The sequence below is a fragment of the Protopterus annectens genome, chromosome 8.part1 (assembly GCF_019279795.1).
Source record: "Protopterus annectens isolate FY-2018-M chromosome 8.part1, PAN1.0, whole genome shotgun sequence".
NCBI classification, from domain to species: domain Eukaryota; kingdom Metazoa; phylum Chordata; order Ceratodontiformes; family Protopteridae; genus Protopterus; species Protopterus annectens.
The window spans coordinates 474,854,379-474,873,375 of record NC_056742.1 but is presented as its reverse complement, the minus strand read 5'-3'; the positions used below and the strand labels follow the sequence as shown (position 1 = coordinate 474,873,375).

General features: G+C 40.8%; 1 protein-coding gene across 1 annotated transcript in view; it reads left to right on the top strand.

Annotated features, from left to right (window-relative positions):
- Positions 1-12,845, top strand: part of LOC122810147 (olfactory receptor class A-like protein 1) — a 40,624-nt gene extending 27,779 nt beyond the window's left edge. The window contains exon 2 of the mRNA XM_044081622.1: positions 11,934-12,845. Coding sequence (XP_043937557.1) covers positions 11,934-12,845 — 912 coding nt within the window. The remainder of the gene's footprint in view (positions 1-11,933) is intronic.
- The last annotated feature ends 6,152 nt before the right edge of the window (positions 12,846-18,997 follow it).

Sequence of the window (18,997 nt, the reverse complement as noted above, 5' to 3'; positions counted from 1 at the left end):
CCAATGACTGGTGTATTTGTCATAATCTCAAAATAAATGCAAAGAAATGCATTATCATTCCCTTCAGCAAAGCAATGTCCCTTCACACTGTCAAATCAACAACAATACCCTAAGTACAAAATGTAAAGCAAAAACAGAAGAAGGATCCAGACCACGGCAAATAAAATCATATATTTAATATGAAAAAAGACACAGAGTTAGCGCTTTCGCAGCTACAAGCTTGTAAGACCAGTTGATGGTGCTGTTAGGCTTGCTCATCCAAATGCAAACAGATAAATAGGCTCAATATGGTATTGTTTTGACACAGCTAGGCTACTAGCCTCAGATGACACCATGAAGCAATGTGACTATGCAGGCCTCACAAGCTGTTCAACACATGGCTTAGTTATGTCATCTACTATAATTTCACCTGCAGTCCTGCACAATCCAGGTTTGAGCTGTGGTGCATGTGTTAAGCTGTTGAGTTCTCTGATCTGTAGACCATAAACCTAGATAGGTAGGGGTTCTAATCTCCCTGTATTCAACTGTGTGTGTGTGTGTGTGTGTGTGTGTGTGTGTGTGTGTGTGTGTGTGTGTGTGTGTGTGTGTGTGTGTGTGTGTGCATGTGTGTGTGTGTAAACAAAAGCAGGAGTATGTATCCCAATTCAACTTCACAAATGGCATGGTTTTCCATTGCTTTTTGTGCTTGTCAAAGCTGGCCTCCAAACTCTTGTTCCCCAAGTGGCATGCTGATGTCATCTACCATAATATGACCTGCAGTCCTGTTAAAATCAGTTGTGCTGTGGCATGTGCATTAATTTATTCTTATCTATACTATGTAAACCTGGATTGTTAGGGGTTCTTTTCTCACTGCAGTCAAATTGCTGAGTGTGTCTCTATAAAGAATGGTGTAATAGTGCATCCCAGACTGACTTCTTAAATAGCTGGGTTTAGCACTGTTTTGGTGCTTGCACATACAGCCAGTCAAGGCGGTCCTCCAAACATCTACCATAAGATGACCTGCTGTGCTGTTAAAATCAGAGATGTGCTGTGGTACACACATTGAGTGCTTTCATTTGTAGTATATAATCCTAGATAGGTAGGGGTTCTTTCCTCACTGTAGTCAACTTGGTGTGCATGTCTCTATAAACAACAGTATAAGTGCATATCCCACACTGACTTCTGAAAGGGCATGGTTTAGCACTATTGTTGTGCTTGCACACACAGCCAGTCAAGGCAGTCCTCTAACTCTTGTCCTCCATGTGTCCTGCTGATGACATCTACCATAAGATGACCTGCAGCCCTGTTGAAATCAGACCTGTGCTGTGGTACATGCTGATGTCATCTACCATAAGATGACCTGCAGTCCTGTTGAAATCAGACTTGTGCTGTGGTATGTGTGTTAAGTAGTCTGGTCTGTAGTATGTAAACCTAAATAGGTAGGTGTTCTATTTTCACAATAGTCAACTAATTATGTGTATGAACTGTTGGTGAATGTTGCACAGGCATTTTAAAGCAGCCTAAGGGACACTTTCCTCTTGTCTTTAAAATAAACTGTTGATGTCATCAGCAATATCAGATTACTCAGATATGTCTGAGCAATAAAACATCAGAGGGTCTCCAAAATGTGTCTTCTGTGGGCAGACTGATGTATTTCTCACTGTTTGCAGTATCATGCAGATAGCCTGGAGGCAGACTATGTATGTCTTACAAGGCTATCTGTGGCTAAAATGGGATGAAAATGCTGCACATGCATAAGTAATATGGGATTTGTGTTACCTGTTCCAGGGACCTCAATGTACACTATGACATACATAGGACATGCTGGAGAGACCGATACATCTCTCAAAGGTCGTCCACCTCTGCAGTAGGCTTTAAATCCATGTCAAGCAAAGCACCTCCATTACCCTGTTGAAGAACAGGCTGAATAATTTGCTGTGAAAATGTTATCTGCCATGGCATGGATCCCTGCTGCTTTACTCCTGGGCATGGGTGTTCCTTGCTAGACAACACTTGGCCATGCATTATATCTGACTTTTAATATTATATTGTGATGTAATGGCTATGCTTCTAAACACCATCAGGTCAGTACCCTAGTCATATCCTATGACCCTCAGAACTTATGGAGATGTACATGCAGAAAGGAACCTTATTCTGTATTACTGTTATGATGAGATTTGTCTTCACTGCTGACAAACCATCCTGAGCTCTGAATCTGATGGAATGACTTTGAATGTGCACATATACATTTGTACTAAACAGTCCTTAAACAGAAAGTTTGATGTAGTAATGAAACACATTTAATTGTCTTAATTCACAGCTCTTACAAAATCATCCACTATAAAGTTGAAAAATTATAATGCTAGGAACTATCTAAATGGCTACTTACAATCTAAATGACAGGTACAATTATCATTTTAATAGCACAAAGGGAGGTAATAATGTCTTATTAATATAGACAGCAATGCTGTGAATCAGGCACTTTGCTTTAGTATCTCTGAATCCAAAAGAGAGACGACAGGGGGCACAGTTACCATCACTTGCATAAGGTATTGTGTGGGAGTGCAGGAGGCCTTGCCTGACACAAAAGGCTGGTGAGTGTATGTGTTTGTGTGAGTAAGCAAGGAAAGCAAGCAAGATGGACCATGTAAATGTTGTGTGTGTGTCTGTAGGTGGCCTCAATGTGACACTGGTGTGTGACTGCATGAACAGAGCCAAGCTCAGTGCTAGCCCTATGTGCCTGTGTGTCAGACAGCTGTGAGCTGTGCATGGTTGAGCAGACAGTTCATCATCCCCTCCCCCAAACATGAAAACTGGCTCTGTCAGTAGTTGCATTGGCACCTCCATACCCAAGGTCAGATGCTGTACTGCTACTTAAGGTGACTGATGTCTTCTGGATGTGCTCCCTTCATGGTAACACCCAGGATACGACCCCATGGCCTGCCATGTCTAGGTAAGGACAGCACTCTCCCTGCTGGAGCAGTGGATGTACTGCCACTCTTGGACCATGATCGGGCATGGCCATGTTGGCTCTCAGCAGATGTAGTTGCTGACCTACTCCAATGAGGCCAATGCTACCCTCCAAGCAGACATTCCATCACAGACAATGTGAGTTCCATCTCAGATACACTCTGTTCCCTCACAGACACATCCCATTCCACCATGTCATTCAACCTAAACAGGGAATCAACAACACAGTGAAGGCAATCATGGATGTCAGACTTTGCTGCATCTATAACCCTGAGCATTCTCCTGGAGCTCCATTCAGAACTTGCCTGTGCCTCCTTGACAGCTCTAAACATACATTGAGTGACATGTGATGAGACATGTGCAACAGGTTTGAGAGCTACAGCAGGCCTCCTCCAAGCACCACGATCAATCTGCCTGTGTAGCATCTCTCCAACAGTTTGGCTATGGCCAATGTCAACAGTCACTGAAGCCACAGTAAGCCACACTTTCTTGGTCAATGTCCCCATCCTCCAACTGTACAACTGATCATGGAGATGATCAGTAGAGATATAGCAAACCTTCAGACACTGGACCCAACCCAGTTTGGTTTCGTAAAGGGCAAATCATGCCTACTCAACCTGGTGGACTTCTTTGAGAAGGTCACCAAAGCAGTGGATGAGGGCAGACTTGTTCACACTACCTACCTTGACCTGGCCAATGCATTTGATGCAATACCCCACTCAGGCATTGCTGACAAACTCAGGAGGTTAGGTACAAACCTGTATGTCCCCCGGCGGACAGCCAACAGGAAGTTAGATTTGGGGAGTCCACCTCTATAAAGAAGCCAGTCACAAGTGGAGTCCCTCAGCGATCAGTCCTTGGACCTCTCCTTTTTGGCATTTTCTTTTCAGATGTCAAGGCCAATGTCAGTGGTCTCTGGCTGACTCAATTTGCAGATGATTGCAAATTGGGAGCTGTCATTGAATCTCACACTGACACAAATATTTTCCAGGAGGGGCTGACACAGACAAACAACTGGTGTCAGAGTAATGGACTAAAACTAAATGTCAAGAAATACATAATAGTATCCTTTGGGAAATCATCCATCCCTGGTGACTATCATATTCATAACACAGCCCTTAGGGCTGACCCAGTAGTCTGGGACTTAGGGACATGCATAGATAGTAATCTAGCCTTTGATCATCACATGTCTACAGTGGTGAGGAAATCATTCTATGTTGTGCAACATATAAATAAAGGTATGGCATCTAAGTCCAAGGAAGTCATTGCTCCACTGTATTCAGTATTCATCAGACCTATCATTGCATACAATACTCTTTTTGGTATGTACCCCATCCAGGCATATCCAACAACTGGAATGTCCACAGAGGTTCATCACTAAAAGAATACAGGGCATAAGTAATATGTCCTATGCAGACCGCTTCAAGGCCCTATCCCTGTATTCTGTCTCCTACAGGATTATGAGGGGAGATCTATGCCTGGCATACAGGGCATTGTCAGACCCCACTCTAATGGACCTCCTGCATATCCACAAAACAAACAGTACCATAATTATACATTTTAAAGACTTAAACCTTGCCTGTGATATAAATAGGACCCGCTGGAGAGATAGGTATGTATGACAGAGACTACCCGTCTATGGAACAACCTCCCCATCCATGTGAAGCAGAGTTCTTCTCTAATCCAATTCAAGTGTAACTTGGACAATTGGGTGGGAAATGGGAAATTCACCTCTGTTTTGGCACCTATGCCTCTGATGCAAACAGGTAACCTGTAAATGGTTCATCTCCCAGGCCCATGCTTAGACTTATCAAAGGTATCAGAATTTGTCAGAGATTTGGGATGCATGGCTAGGCTTAAAAAGGCCCTTGTGGTCATTAGCCTAGTAAACATCTATGAATTTATGAACCTATAATATCTATGGCCTCAATGGACTGGGTATGCTTACTCATACTGGCTGTGTGTGGTGATAGTGGGGGGGGCACTGGATGTCAACCTCTGTGGCAGAATCAGCCTCTGCAACCCCTGGCTGTGCCACACTTTGGCCACCATCATCATCAGAGTCTCATGAGACACTGACATCAGGTGGCATAGGGGACACATGAACCACTTCCATGATCACCTGTGATAAAAGAAAGGAAAACAGGAAGACATTAATACTTGCACTACTATGCTGCAATATATGTTAAGCAATTTAGACTCCTGTCACTATTAAGGCATTCATACCTCTCAACCTCTTAGGGCAACGAAAGTGGACAAAGCTGTGACTAATGGATGGACAAAGGCCCAAGAATAGGTATCATTGTGACATATTGCCCTTACTAATCTAGAAAGGTGATAGCATAGCAAGTATTGTTTCACCATGACATTTATGAGTGGTTTGCATTCTTTACATGGGATCTGTCATTATTTTATGTCTGTAATTTTTAATGACCTGTCAATAGTTTGCAACTCAATCACTACAATCTTAAATATGGGCCAGAGGTATGAGTGACACATCTGGACATTCTGCAAATATTTGTGCATTTGACAAGTATGCAGACAGTATAGCAATCTATACACCAGGCCTGAGACGACACTTTAGCAGATATTTTGAAATATTTCTATATTGCTGACATAAATGTACTCTGATTACCAGCTGCAGGAGCCCTAGATCTTTGGATTCCTGATGGTCCTGGAAAAGGTAAAGTAAGAGGTAATGGCAACAGCAACACATTTAACAGTATAACAGGGGGTAATACTTTCAATAATCTGTATCTACAGTAACTACAATGTTAACAAGAATGTAGCTGATAACCTCTAAATGACCTGAACATTACAGCTATCTTAAATACACCCACCAAAAAAATAACCTTCTACACATTAAAACTATATACACTATTACACAATGAATACAACAGTATTCTACTGATGATCTAACAAAGCCTAGGTGAAAGCTTCTCCTGAGATGCAGGAGTGGCACCAATGTCCAAAACATACTGACTGATGGACTGCTGTGAGCTTTCCTGAGGGGCAATATTTGTCACAAATTCCTCAGTGGCAATGAGGGGTTGTGCTGCAGGCCTACCACCAGTGGCCTGACTCTCATGTGCCACTTCAGTAGCATGCCTCCTTGCAACATGGATCATATCTGTGGTTCTGTGTCTCATCTGCTCATAGCTGCAATTTCGCTGCCCAGTTACATTTACATTTTGGACCTATTTGTTCCACAGGGCCACACATTGTGATATATTGGCCCACCCCCTCAACATAAGGACTGCATGGTGTTGCCTAAATGCTTCAATGATGAGGTAATTCTCTGCCTCTGAAAATGGGAGCCTACACCTAGCGGGGATATTGTTTTCTGAAAGACAAAATAATGATAACACTTATAAGGATCACATAAGTAGAAATAAACTCTGTACAGATAAGGCAGTACAGAAAGGCTGCCAGTATTCACTACTTGATTACAATTTAAAGATTTCACAGCGGTTAACAAATGACATGGGGATTACAAAACAAGGAGTAACGTGATGAACATATCCTTGTTTGTGCCATAACAGGGACTCATTCCCCCCAAATAAAAATTATAACAGACTATGGGACAAATGTGCTAAAACAGCAGTGCAACTTCCAAAGTGCTCTCAAAGGACCTATCCATGAAACATGTGTGCATAGTTATCACACACCATTAGACCATCGGCCTACTGTGCATTCTCTGTACCTCTCAAAGGGCTTGTAAACAAGACAATGTCATGAGCACGGTGCTAGCAAATGCTTACTTATTTAATTCACATCATTCCTAAGTACATTCCAACATATGCATTATTTAGGTAACGTAGTGGATAGATACCTGATGAAGTACAGTACTCTTCTGTCAAAATATACTGTTCCAATTTAAATGTGTAACTGAGTTTGAATTCTGATACAACTCTCATCCAGACTGGTTTGCCTAGCTACATATTTGCCTTTTTATAATGGAGTACATTAGTAATTGATTACATCTGATTTAGTGTGGGCCTCACAGATGCTAACTGCATTATGCACTGCCAAATTGCATGCTAATCAACCAATCTCATGAAGCTACTCAACAATATATAACCATCAATGTAGACACCATGTCCTTTCTTATATGTGCATTGAGAAAGCATTGGAGTACAGATACAATGTAAGCATTGACAAATTATTAGTAGCAGCTATAATTTACATACATTTGTGTCTGCTATAGGCTGAAGCTGCTGCTGCTGCTGCTGCTAATAGCCATACACAGACAGGGTCAAGATTTTGCATGCCAACAACACAGTAGAGGAACTGTGGGACCTCTGGCAGCCTTAAGTGACATACAGAGCCAAATGCAGGGAACGCATCCCAGTGGAATTTAAGGTATGTGTTTAACTTAGTATTTTAGCCACAGGTACCCTTAACAGACTACTAGGGAACATGGTTGGTGTTTCATAGGCATCAGCATCCAGGATCTTCCAAACATTCCTGCATGCTATGCTACAACATGGCAGAGTGAACATATATTTTAACACAATTTTGTAGTAGATCATAAGTATGTTACAATTGTAACACATATTCCACTACTCTCCAGTAATATGTGCCATACATCGCAGTCATGCACACAAGTGAACAACACTTGGGGAACAGGGTAGGGTCTATATTAACCATAAGTTCTATCACTTGAACAACTGCCAAGTCATGTGTAATGTCATGGGAATCATGTGTAATGTGTGTGCTGGTAACCCTTTCAGTTAGCATGACTTCCATTTGTGCCACATTTCCCAAGTGCACTAGATGTGTGCTATGGGGGATATCTCCAAGGCTCACTTCAGTGTGGATGCATGCTATGCACTAGACTCATGACTGCGGAAACCCATCAGAGATGCGCACACACACACACACACACACACACACACACACACACACACACACACACACACACACACACACACACAGAGGAACAGCATGATTTTCAGCTACTGCACTCACAGTGTCAGTGCCTACACACTTCTGGCCAAGGACACCATTACAATCCACTGACAAGTCCCTCAATGCTCATAGTATGTGCTATGTTACCCAAGTTGATCTAGTGGGACATCTGCAGCAGGATCAGCAAGGTGAAGGGGAACACATCTTCCAGACAATGACAAAATCAACCCAGCCACAGGCCAATGATGATTCAGTGGATGAACCAGAAGCAGGTGTGGTTGTTGACAGACATAAACATGCTCTGTATGTCCTTACCTTGGCTATGAGACAAACCATAGCACACTGATTCACCACCTAGGAGCCTAAAACCATTCTCCTACATCACAATACTTCACGACTAGGGTAGCATTAGACATAATAGTTCAACAGTAAGGGTACACATTGCAGTTTCAGACATTTCAACCCTACCTAAATCAGACAACAGGCAGGATGCTAAACATGCAGAGTAACCAGACCAACACACTCTTGTTACTGCCATAGCAAGAAATCAACTCTGCTCCCCCACCCACAAAAGAAAAGTCAGTGCTTGTTTGTGAAATTTAAACTGGCTTTCCTTATTTGGCAAACTGCATATCATATTATTCCCAGTTAATATCCTTTGACATTGCAAATGCAATGATATAGAATGGTGTACACATCATATGTCCCAGAGTACTGGACATATAACTGCTAAATGACCAAGGAACACAGACACAAAAAACATTGCTGTATATTTGCGAGCAAAATATCATAACAGGGTGTGTAATCAATCACTAAGTGCGGTATTTTAAAACAGAAGCATTTCACTACATGTACAGGTAACATAATATTTTAATAAAACTGTACATTCTGTTCACTTTGTGTGCTGACTGACTGTTGCTGCTTGTTACAAAGGTGTATGTGTGAAAAACAGGGTTAAAGCAACCATCTTGTGTTCTGAATGGGTATTTGATGATGAATTTGGATTATAGACCTATGTAGGCATATTTCCTGTGTAACAACATAGTATACTGTGCATGTCATACCTTGATTTATGTTTCTGACTGCTATTACTTAATTTTTTATCTCTTAATTTTTGGGCCACTGTTTGCGTGGTGCTCAGCTAGTTTACATGCACAGCAGCAGTGCACAAACTGCACAACTGGGCCACCCAAGTAGCAGACAGGATCCAGACATCTAAAAATAGACCTGGGATGCATTCTATTACTGTAAGTCTAAATGGCGCAAACCCACTGAGCGCCGTTGCACTGTGTTTAACAGTGTGAATCTCAGAATGAATACCAATGTATTAGATGATCTTGTAACTTCTCCTGTGGCTGCAGATGTTAAGTATTCAATATACATCTGTATCCCAACCCAGCACCATCAAGCTCCAACAACAACACCTTAACACCTGTTGTTGCATTCAGTTATGTAGCACATGCATTTCACACAATCAGTACACGATGTCACATATGTTGTACAATGTTTCATTATGTTTTCTGCCCTACTTGTTCCCCATTTCACTGCTTTCCTAGCTCCTCATTTCTTTTCTGTAAAGCATTACCACTCGATGGTGTGCATCGCTCAACCATGGGCATCAATGCTCAAATGAGATAAAGTATGTTGGTCTACTTCAGATGCTCATAAGCACTTATAAAAGTACTACCTAAACCACTATTTGAACCCACCAACACATATGGAAAGAAAACAAGTGAAGGCATTTCATGATGCTATTGTCAAACCTGGTACCTCGGAACCCAAAATGAACCCAAAAAGTGGAGTGTGATCATGCATTAATGAGCTAAATGCGTGAACACACCCCACAACAGAGTTAATGAAACAACAGGGGTATCTACCTATATATATATATATATATATATATATATATATATATATATATATATATATATATATATATATATATATCTTTGAGTACATACCAAATAAAAATTTCTATTGAGTATCCTAGAAAATACTTGCTACTCAACTGACTGTGCGGCACCATGTGTTAAAACAGTGATACATTCCTTTATTTTGAAGCACATGGTGCTGGTTTTGATTATAGCTGCGTTATCATTTTTGTGCATTGTTGTGCGATGCACACCAGCATGCTACAATGCATTAATGAAAATAAATGGGGAAGATATGACAGAGAAAACAGGGTGAACTTGAACTGTAATCTGTAGAAGTTCATAAATAATTCCACTTGAAACAGCATGTTTTCCTGCCAATTGCACTTACTGAGAGTGTGCACTGTCTACATTTTGATACATTTGGAAAAGGTGTGTGCTACTTACTATCACACAAACATGGTAAAAAGTGCATTGATTTGCGTGATTCTAAGCAGCTCACACCTTTTTCAAATGTATTCTAAAGTAATTTCCAACCAATGCTATTCCACAGTTATTTCATTACACTATCATTTTATTTGTATAAGCCGCAATGTCACAACCATATAAGTAAATGTTATATACCCTGAACTAGAACCTGGGACCATCTGCATTGCAGTCCAACATGCTATGCATGTTGCCACAGGGTTTGTTACCTGTAGGTTTGTGCGATGCCTAACAATGCTAATTAATAGCACTTGAAAGCATCCAGTTTCTATGTTTGGATGTCTGGATCAAGTCCAATACATGGATGGTCCCATTGCACAAATGGGGTAAGCATAGCTAAATGCCATGGCACATTGTACAAACATGGCATAAATAAAAAATAAACATTTGGAGGAAAATCAAGCTATATGGATATGATTAGTTCTGGCAGTCTTTCCATTGTTTTGGCAGGTATTTTTGTTGTGTTCCTCATAAAATTTGTGGTTTTGTATTATTTATTTGGGATTGATGACACTAACTACTGTCAGATCTTTTCATTTAGGACTAAGTGGTTGGGAGGTATTGGGAGGGACGTCAGTGCTCTGCTATACACAGATTCATTATCCATGTTGTTCTATGAGATTTCACAACCAACATTACTGGGGCACCTTGAAACCTCAATTAGGCATGCCGAGAAACATTAATATGCATTGCACATTGCCAAGAGCACACTGTGACAATGTACATGAAAACACTCCATGTAGGCTGTACACGGAGCATACACAGAGTTTATTGAATCCTGGGATGAGTGTATTTGAAGTTCAGATACTGACTTATTTCCAGTTTTAATGGTGTCAATTATTGGATAACAATCCAACAATTTACTTTCAGTTGCATTCCATCTGATTACCACTTTGACTAGCTTATTCTAAAGGGTATTACATTTATTCATCCTTTGCTGACCAGGTTAGTCCCTTTATTCTAGTAGCCTCTTTTCAGGGGAGGCTCAAGGAGATATTTATACTCTAGGGAAATTTTGGCTAGGATGTTAGGGAACTTCCCTTATTCATTTCAATAGGTACTGTGGAATTTTTTTTATATTTACCTGAGTTGCCTCCTCAGAACTTGGTATAGCATCTCATCCAAATGATGACACACTCTGGAGTGTGGCATCACCCTTATGCTATACTACAGTGTGAGCAATCGATCTACCTGGTGTGGAAACAAAACACACAGACTTCTGCACGGAAGGCAAGTGTGCTACCTGTTATGTAACATAGCAGGCAGATTTAAGAACATGATGCTGCGGGTAGCAGTCTCTTATATAATGTAACATAAGTGATACAAATCTTACAATGCTTTTTCAGAAAATGTGTGACACAAAATGCTACAAGTAGGAAAAATATGAGGCAATTGACTGAACGTAGGAGTGAAAACAGGAATGATGAGCAGCAATGATTGCAATGTTTGTGTGCTACATATCATAAGTAGTGATGCTGAATTAATGTTAATGATGTAAAATGCTATTAAATGGGGCTAAAATTGCCCTTTTTGTGTAAGAAAAAGTTTTTTATGACTAAAACATGTCATCATCATATTTTATGGCAGCTGAGAGCAGTATACAGTGTTGCAGATTATTAGGCCATAAGGAACATTTGTAAAGGGTAAATTAATAAAAATACTGCAATATTACTGTAAATGTTTCACATGATTAAAACATTTTTTTAACTTTCACAGAGAAGAATGCAAAAAGAAGACATCATAAAGGGAGTAATTTTCTTCCTGACTACTGCCATCGGTCTGTGCAGTAATGTCCTGATTGTACTACTCCTGTCTGCCATTGCCTTTCAAGAGAAGAAGATGATGCCTGTAGAGATAATACTCTGCTTACTCGCTACTTCAAATCTGATGTTTCTTTTAACTCTAGGACTTCCACATTCACTGTTTGCATTTGGTGTGAAATATTTCTACAATGACCTGGGTTGTAAATTTAATGAGCTTCTTATGAGGTCATCCAGAGTGATGGTAATGAGCCAAACCTGTCTGCTCAGCTGTTTCCAAGGCGTGGCACTTGCTTCCATTAATCCCATGTGGGCAGGTCTAAAAAGTAAGATGGAAAAGCATATAATCATTATCATCATGTTTCTGTGGAGTCTCAGTACTGGGTCAAGTATAACTACAGCATTATATTCTATTGTTAATAACAACAGGACAGAATTACAATACACTTTCAACTTGGGCTACTGCCTTACAGTTTATCCTAACAAATATCTGTTCGAACTTATAGGATTTATCTCCTCTGTTAGAGATGCAACATTTGTGGTCCTTATGGCCATGGCTAGCATTTATATTTTGTTGGTTCTACTCAGACACAGAAAACAGATGAAGGGGAAAAGAAGTTCAGACCACAACCAAGACAACACTGTAGAGCTACAAGCAGCAAAAATGGTTGTTACTTTTGTTACAGTATATGTACTGCTTTTTGGGATTGATAGTACTATCTATTTTTATCAGATCTTACTTACCAAGCAAACCAACACTGACCTCACTGACACTAGGTATTATCTATCTTTCTACTTTTCTACAGTCTTTCCTTTCATTCTAATTGCCTTCAACCAGAAAGTTAAACATAAAATCCAGCATGCATAATAAAACAGTCTCAAGCCAGTTAAAAGAATTCTTGCTTACTGTCTGCTGTACATTTCATTGGAATCCAAAGACAAAATCCAAGGACAAAACCTGCCTGATACATGACCATCTGTAATGGAAAGTAATCAGCTTTATTTGTGTTAGGCTCTGTATAGTGTTTATTTAGCCATTAGTGGAGTGAAGTTCTTTATCTTGATGCTGTTCTAAACATTTTCTAAATTAACTGTTTTTACATCTGTTGTTGCTTGAATCACCAAAGTATTTAACCAGCTATGGCCTACTGGAAACTAATGTATGCTTTCAGGGTGATCATAAGAGCATTGGTTTAATTAAGTAGCCTTCTCTTTCCAAAACTACAAACTAAGTGGTAAGTGCGAAATAATTAGGTTTGCACTTATATTTGCTTTGTTAAAAATTAAACAAAATAAAAATTTGTATATTTTCCTTGTTAAAAAATAAACAAAACAAAGTAAAAAATCTTGATACTATAGCATACATGGGATGGTCACTTTATTGATTTATTTATTTATTTATTTATATTTGTTGACCGGGAGTGTCGGACTGGACGTAGGTCTATTTTCAGCAGAGGCCCGGGGAGAAAAGCTCCACAGTTAAAATAAACAGACAGTAGTTACATTGGATTACATAGCGATTAACAATTTACATAGGAATTACAACATATTTACAGATGAAGAACATAGTACATCAGTAAACAACTAGAATCCTTATCTGTGAAGTACATAACAGACATTAACAGATGTTACAATACGAAGTTCCTGCTGTATAATAAGTACTAGGCTTATGAGCATCTGAGCTTGCTATAATCAAGGTAGTTAGTGGAGTGGAAAGAAAGGTAGTGGTTGGATGGGGTAGGTGATATTAGAGTGGGAGTTGCAAGGGCATAGCCAGCATGTTTTTAGGTGTGCTTTTAGTAAAGTTAAGCCACTTAACTCCAATTGAACTGTAATCAACAAAAATAAATATTTGCAACACTCCTATTTAGATGGTAGGCAGGTTATATGAAGCTGTATGCTTAACATGACAATTCTTATATCTCCTGTAAAAAAATAACTCATGAAAAACAATGAAGGATATGATATGAGTTTCCACATATTTTGCTAATGTGTGTTTCTGTGTGCATGCAAGTGCACATGCATTTGTTTGTTGCAGTGATACCTTAACTAGAACTTTTTTAAAATATAAACGAACAACTTTTTTGACAAAATAAGAACAAGCAATTCAACCAAATGTCAAAGTACCTCAAATAATTTTGCAATCAGAATAACAAAACCCATTATTCCTAGCCCCAAGAATGCATATCAATGAATAAAAGTCCCAAACATATGTACATATGAAAACAAAGATATTCAGATATAATTGGTAATAATGCAAATGTAAAAGCAGAAGAATATTCTTGCCATTCCTTCTTATTCAAATGTATGTGCTGCCACTTGCTAAAATGTATAAACTCTCCTAAAAAGTTTGTTGTGCAGTATGCAGGGAGAGATTTCCAATGTTTATAAATAATACCCAAGAGAATCGCAATCACCGTTCTAAGCCATCTCTATGCTGCCACAGACAACTCCTGCCATGGAAATGGGATGGCTAAGAGTCAAAAGTGAATATCCAATGAGTGTGGTAAAGTTATTCTCAAGGCCCATCAGATGGCATCTATAATTTCCCCCAAATAGACATTATTTTATCACAGCACCAAATCATATGCACATTTTCAGCTCCCCCTGACTCACAACTCTGACATTTGCCTTATACTATCTGCCATCTGTCCTAAAGAAAACAAGAGAATACTGCCAACAATGCAAACATTTGAAATGCATAGATCTCACGAGTAGTGATAACATCCTATGTGATAGGCCCAGTAATACCTCCTGATGAAGAACCTGCTTTCCCCCCAAATGGATTCTTTAGCCAACAAATTCTACAGTAAAAATGTTTGTAAAGATGTTTAAATCTTTAGGGGAATTCAATAAAGCCTAGACAGAGTGATTTGCTGTGTAGGCATAGTGACATGGCTCCAACACAGAACATGGCTACCGAGTGATCAAATAAACAGGCCGGAGGGGAGTGCACAAGCGTGCGGACACGGAAGTGTCCATGGAATACAAATCACCTCATAAGCTGGTGAAATCCATGCGAATGAGGTTGATTTGTGATGCAGTAAGCAGAAAGGCACCCATGTAGGTGTTAGAAAAGTATGTGGACAAAAACTGTGTATTGGAATATAAAATTTAAATGGGGGGCTGCAAAAGCCCAAATAAAAGGGTGGATATTGAATTGTAGGCATGCAAATGGCCAAAACTATGGCCAGTGATTCCAAAAAGAAATGCAAATCAATGAAAAATATATTTTTAAATGCATATATTACATTTTCTCAGTGCACAGCAACATGCAAACATGCTATTATGCAAAAAAAGAACTACAAAAATTTAAAATTGTAAAAAAATGAAAATTAGACATTTGCAAAAATATTGCATTATAGTGCCCAGCATGCAGAGTCTTACAATGGCAGGTTTCAGTGGTTGCTACGGAGGCAGGCTCTGGACTAGTGAATTATCCAAGGTTTACTCAATTAGCTGTATGTAAATGAGCTGAGCTTACTGAATAGCAAAAAGGTGGCCACTGTGTCCACAGATACAGCCCGTGGTAGAGCTAGAACCATGTAGGTAGTAGTAGTAGAATAGTCAGCTGGCATCAGAAGGGGTGTGTAACATTATGTGTAAGTGGATTAGTGCTCAGTGGCACCTATTTGCGCTCAGCTAAGCACTGTTAAGCATGGGGGTGTGTCTGATGCTGCTGAGCTGTGTTCAGTCCCGCAGAGTGTGTTTTAGTTGGTTTAAGAAAAGCTGAGCATGCCCATGCACAGGGAGTGTCCAAACTGGTGAGCACTGTTTACACTAGCGTAGCGGGTTTCTGTGCTGAGCCCAGTGGTTAGCAGTGAAAGAATTAAAAAAAAAAAAGGAAATAGCTAGGGGAAGCCAATCAAGTAGAAATGATTGATAAGCCCTGTTGAACAGACACTGGCCCATTCAAATCCCCAATAATATACCTGTCAGGTGGAATGCATCATAGTGAGCCAATCACACAGGCTGCATTTTCAGCACATGAGTATAACGTATGCATACACCCTACAATCTGACTTTTCCCACATACTCTGCACCATTGGAGTACAAATGTGAGCTTTTTAACACAAGCAATGCTAGGGGCTGCTGCAGCTGTGCTCCATCTGTATGTGCTAGATGCCAAGGTCAGTGCTGATGCTGATGCTGATAATAGGCCTAGACAGAGAAGGAGAAGAGTGTTCAGGCCCAGGGTAACTTTCCAGGGGCTATATAAGATGGAGATTGTAGGGCACTACAGGATGGACAGGGACATACTACAAGAACTCACTGAGCTCTGCTGCCCTCTACAGGATGGACAGGGACATACTACAAGAACTCACTGAGCTCTGCTGCCCTCTACAGGATGGACAGGGACATACTACAAGAACTCACTGAGCTCTGCTGCCCTCTACAGGATGGACAGGGACATACTACAAGAACTCACTGAGCTCTGCTGCCTTCAACTCAGACCCAGAACCAACAGAAGGAAACCCATCCCAGTGGAAACAAAGGTATGTATAGCCCTTAGAATATTAGCTACAGGTACTTTTCAAAGACCAACTGAGGACGTAATGGGGATGTCACAGGAAACTGCATCCAGGGTACTCCACCATTTCCTGGATGCCATGCAAGCACATTCCAGTGACCGCATTTATTTACCCCATACCCCTGAAGATAGGGTCAGCAATATGCATCTTTTCCTCCATGTAGCACACTACCCTGAGGTACTGGGTGCCATAGACTGCACTCATATGCACATCAAAGTACCACCTGGTGAAGAGGGTAGAGTCTACATCAACCACAAGGGGTATCACTCCATCAACTGCCAGGTCATGTGCAATGCCCAAGGCATTATCATGAATGCATGTGCTGGCAGCCCTGGCAGTTATCACAACTCCCAAATCTGGCATGCATCACAGCTGTACCAGATGTTTGCTAGGGGGAACATCCCATATGGCCATCTACTGGGGGATGCTGGCTATGCACTGGAACCGTGGATGATGACACTCATCAGAAATGCACAAACATCTACCGAAGAATGTCATAATAAGGCACATGCACAAACTAAGAACATCATAGATCATGCTTGGGCTGCTCAGATTATGGTTCTGCTGCCTTGATATATCTGGTCGAGCCCTGAAGTACTCTCCAGGCACATGTACACACATGTTCACAGTATGTGCCATGCTACACAATATGATCCTGCGGAAACAGCTGTGGCAGGAAGATCACAGGGAAGGAACACACAGCCCCCAGCAGTGCCAAGGTCTCCACAGTCACAGGGGGATTCAGAGGAGGAAACCCCTGAGCCTGTCCCTGTAGGCAGACATAGGCATGGTCAGTATGCCCTGGCCTTGGCAAAGAAGCAATGCATACCACATGCCCTGACATGCTATGGACCTAGGGACTTACACCTCATTCTGACTCACATACATGGGACGATACTTTGTTTGTGGGTTAGATGGCCATTTTTAAGGAGAGAGTGGAATGTTGGAAAAGGGATAAAGGTACATGTGAGGAGGTACGTTGGATAGGAGAGGTAGCATTTCCAAACAGACAAGATAGACAAGACAGCAGCCAGGTGTGGTGTATGACACATGGGGGGGGTAAACACCTTGGATGGAGAGGGTGTCGTGGAATCAGAGAACCAAGTGCCCCCAGACAGCAGCAGTGGGACTGAGTTTCCCACCCAATGGCAGTCACCACTGCTCCTTCACGGCCCCAAAGGTAGCTGTGCTGGGGGCTGGGTGCCGGGGCCAGACTGCCCCTCCAGGTTGGCCAGTCTGCCCTCAGTCTGACACAGTTGATTGTCCAAAGTATGCCTGAGAATCCTGAGTACCATCCCTGGTAGCTGTTGTTGGGTGAGCACTCCCTCTCCGAGCCCACTGCCAGGAGGGGGATGGGCCTCCTATGGGACCCATAGGTGGTGCAGGACCAGCAGAGGGGGCAGCTCCAGGTTGGGTCCCAGACATGCTGGGATCTAGTGCCACTGCCGGTTGAGGTAGGGTAGGTGGATTCACAGGAACCAACCTACCCAGTTGAGCTATGGTGTTGAGGTGTTTCAAAGTGTATAGGTTAGTAATGAAGAGAACATGTGGTTAGTTGTAACAGCATAGCAGAACAAATCACATAACCCAGTAATGTAACATGCCATAGCATATAGAAAACAACAATAATTGGGATAACAGTCAGTATTGTCACAGCATGCCAATAACAGTTATAGCATAAGGCCAACAGCATAGGTAACTCAACAAGATATATTAGTATGCAACCTTTGTAATATATAACAATAATAAAACACAAGGCCCAACGTAATGTTTTGTGAACAACATATGTCAAATGTAAACCATACCCGAAGTTTAATAATAATAAATTATGATGCAGATAAGGGGGGGGGACTCATCCCATTATTACCAGTGTAGGCTATATTGTTTGCAACAAAACTTTTATATACTCTATAGGTCTGTCCGTACCTTATGTACACAAGTGCTCTATAGCTTTCTGTAGCACCTACATACCTAAACACGTTTTCGTCACTCAACAAGAGTAACTTCTTCAGAAATACAATAAACACTCCAATAAAAACAAGTAGCACCTTTGAAACAGCAGGGAAGAAATACCAGATTGCACATAAACTTGACTGCAATTCTAAAAGTGTTATTTACTTGGCTAGTTGCAAAAACTGCTGTGCGTTCTATGTAGGAAAAACTGACAGCAAATTTCGAGACAGAATTTATGAACATACTTACGTGGTCTCTAAGAATAAAAGTGACAACGCCTTAGTTAAACACATTAACATCAAAGCCGGGCATTCCTTCCAATTTTTAGCAATTGACCAACTAATCTTTGACACTAGAGGAGGACCGACCTCATTATTATTAGAATGTCGTACACTTGAATGGCAGTTGACATTAAATGCATTCTCTCACCCTGGTCTCAACGACAATTGTAGCTTGTTTACTGAAACTAAAGAGTTGTATGAGACAATGAAATCAATTAAAAAAGACCTGGTAGATTTCTACATTAGTTTGTAGT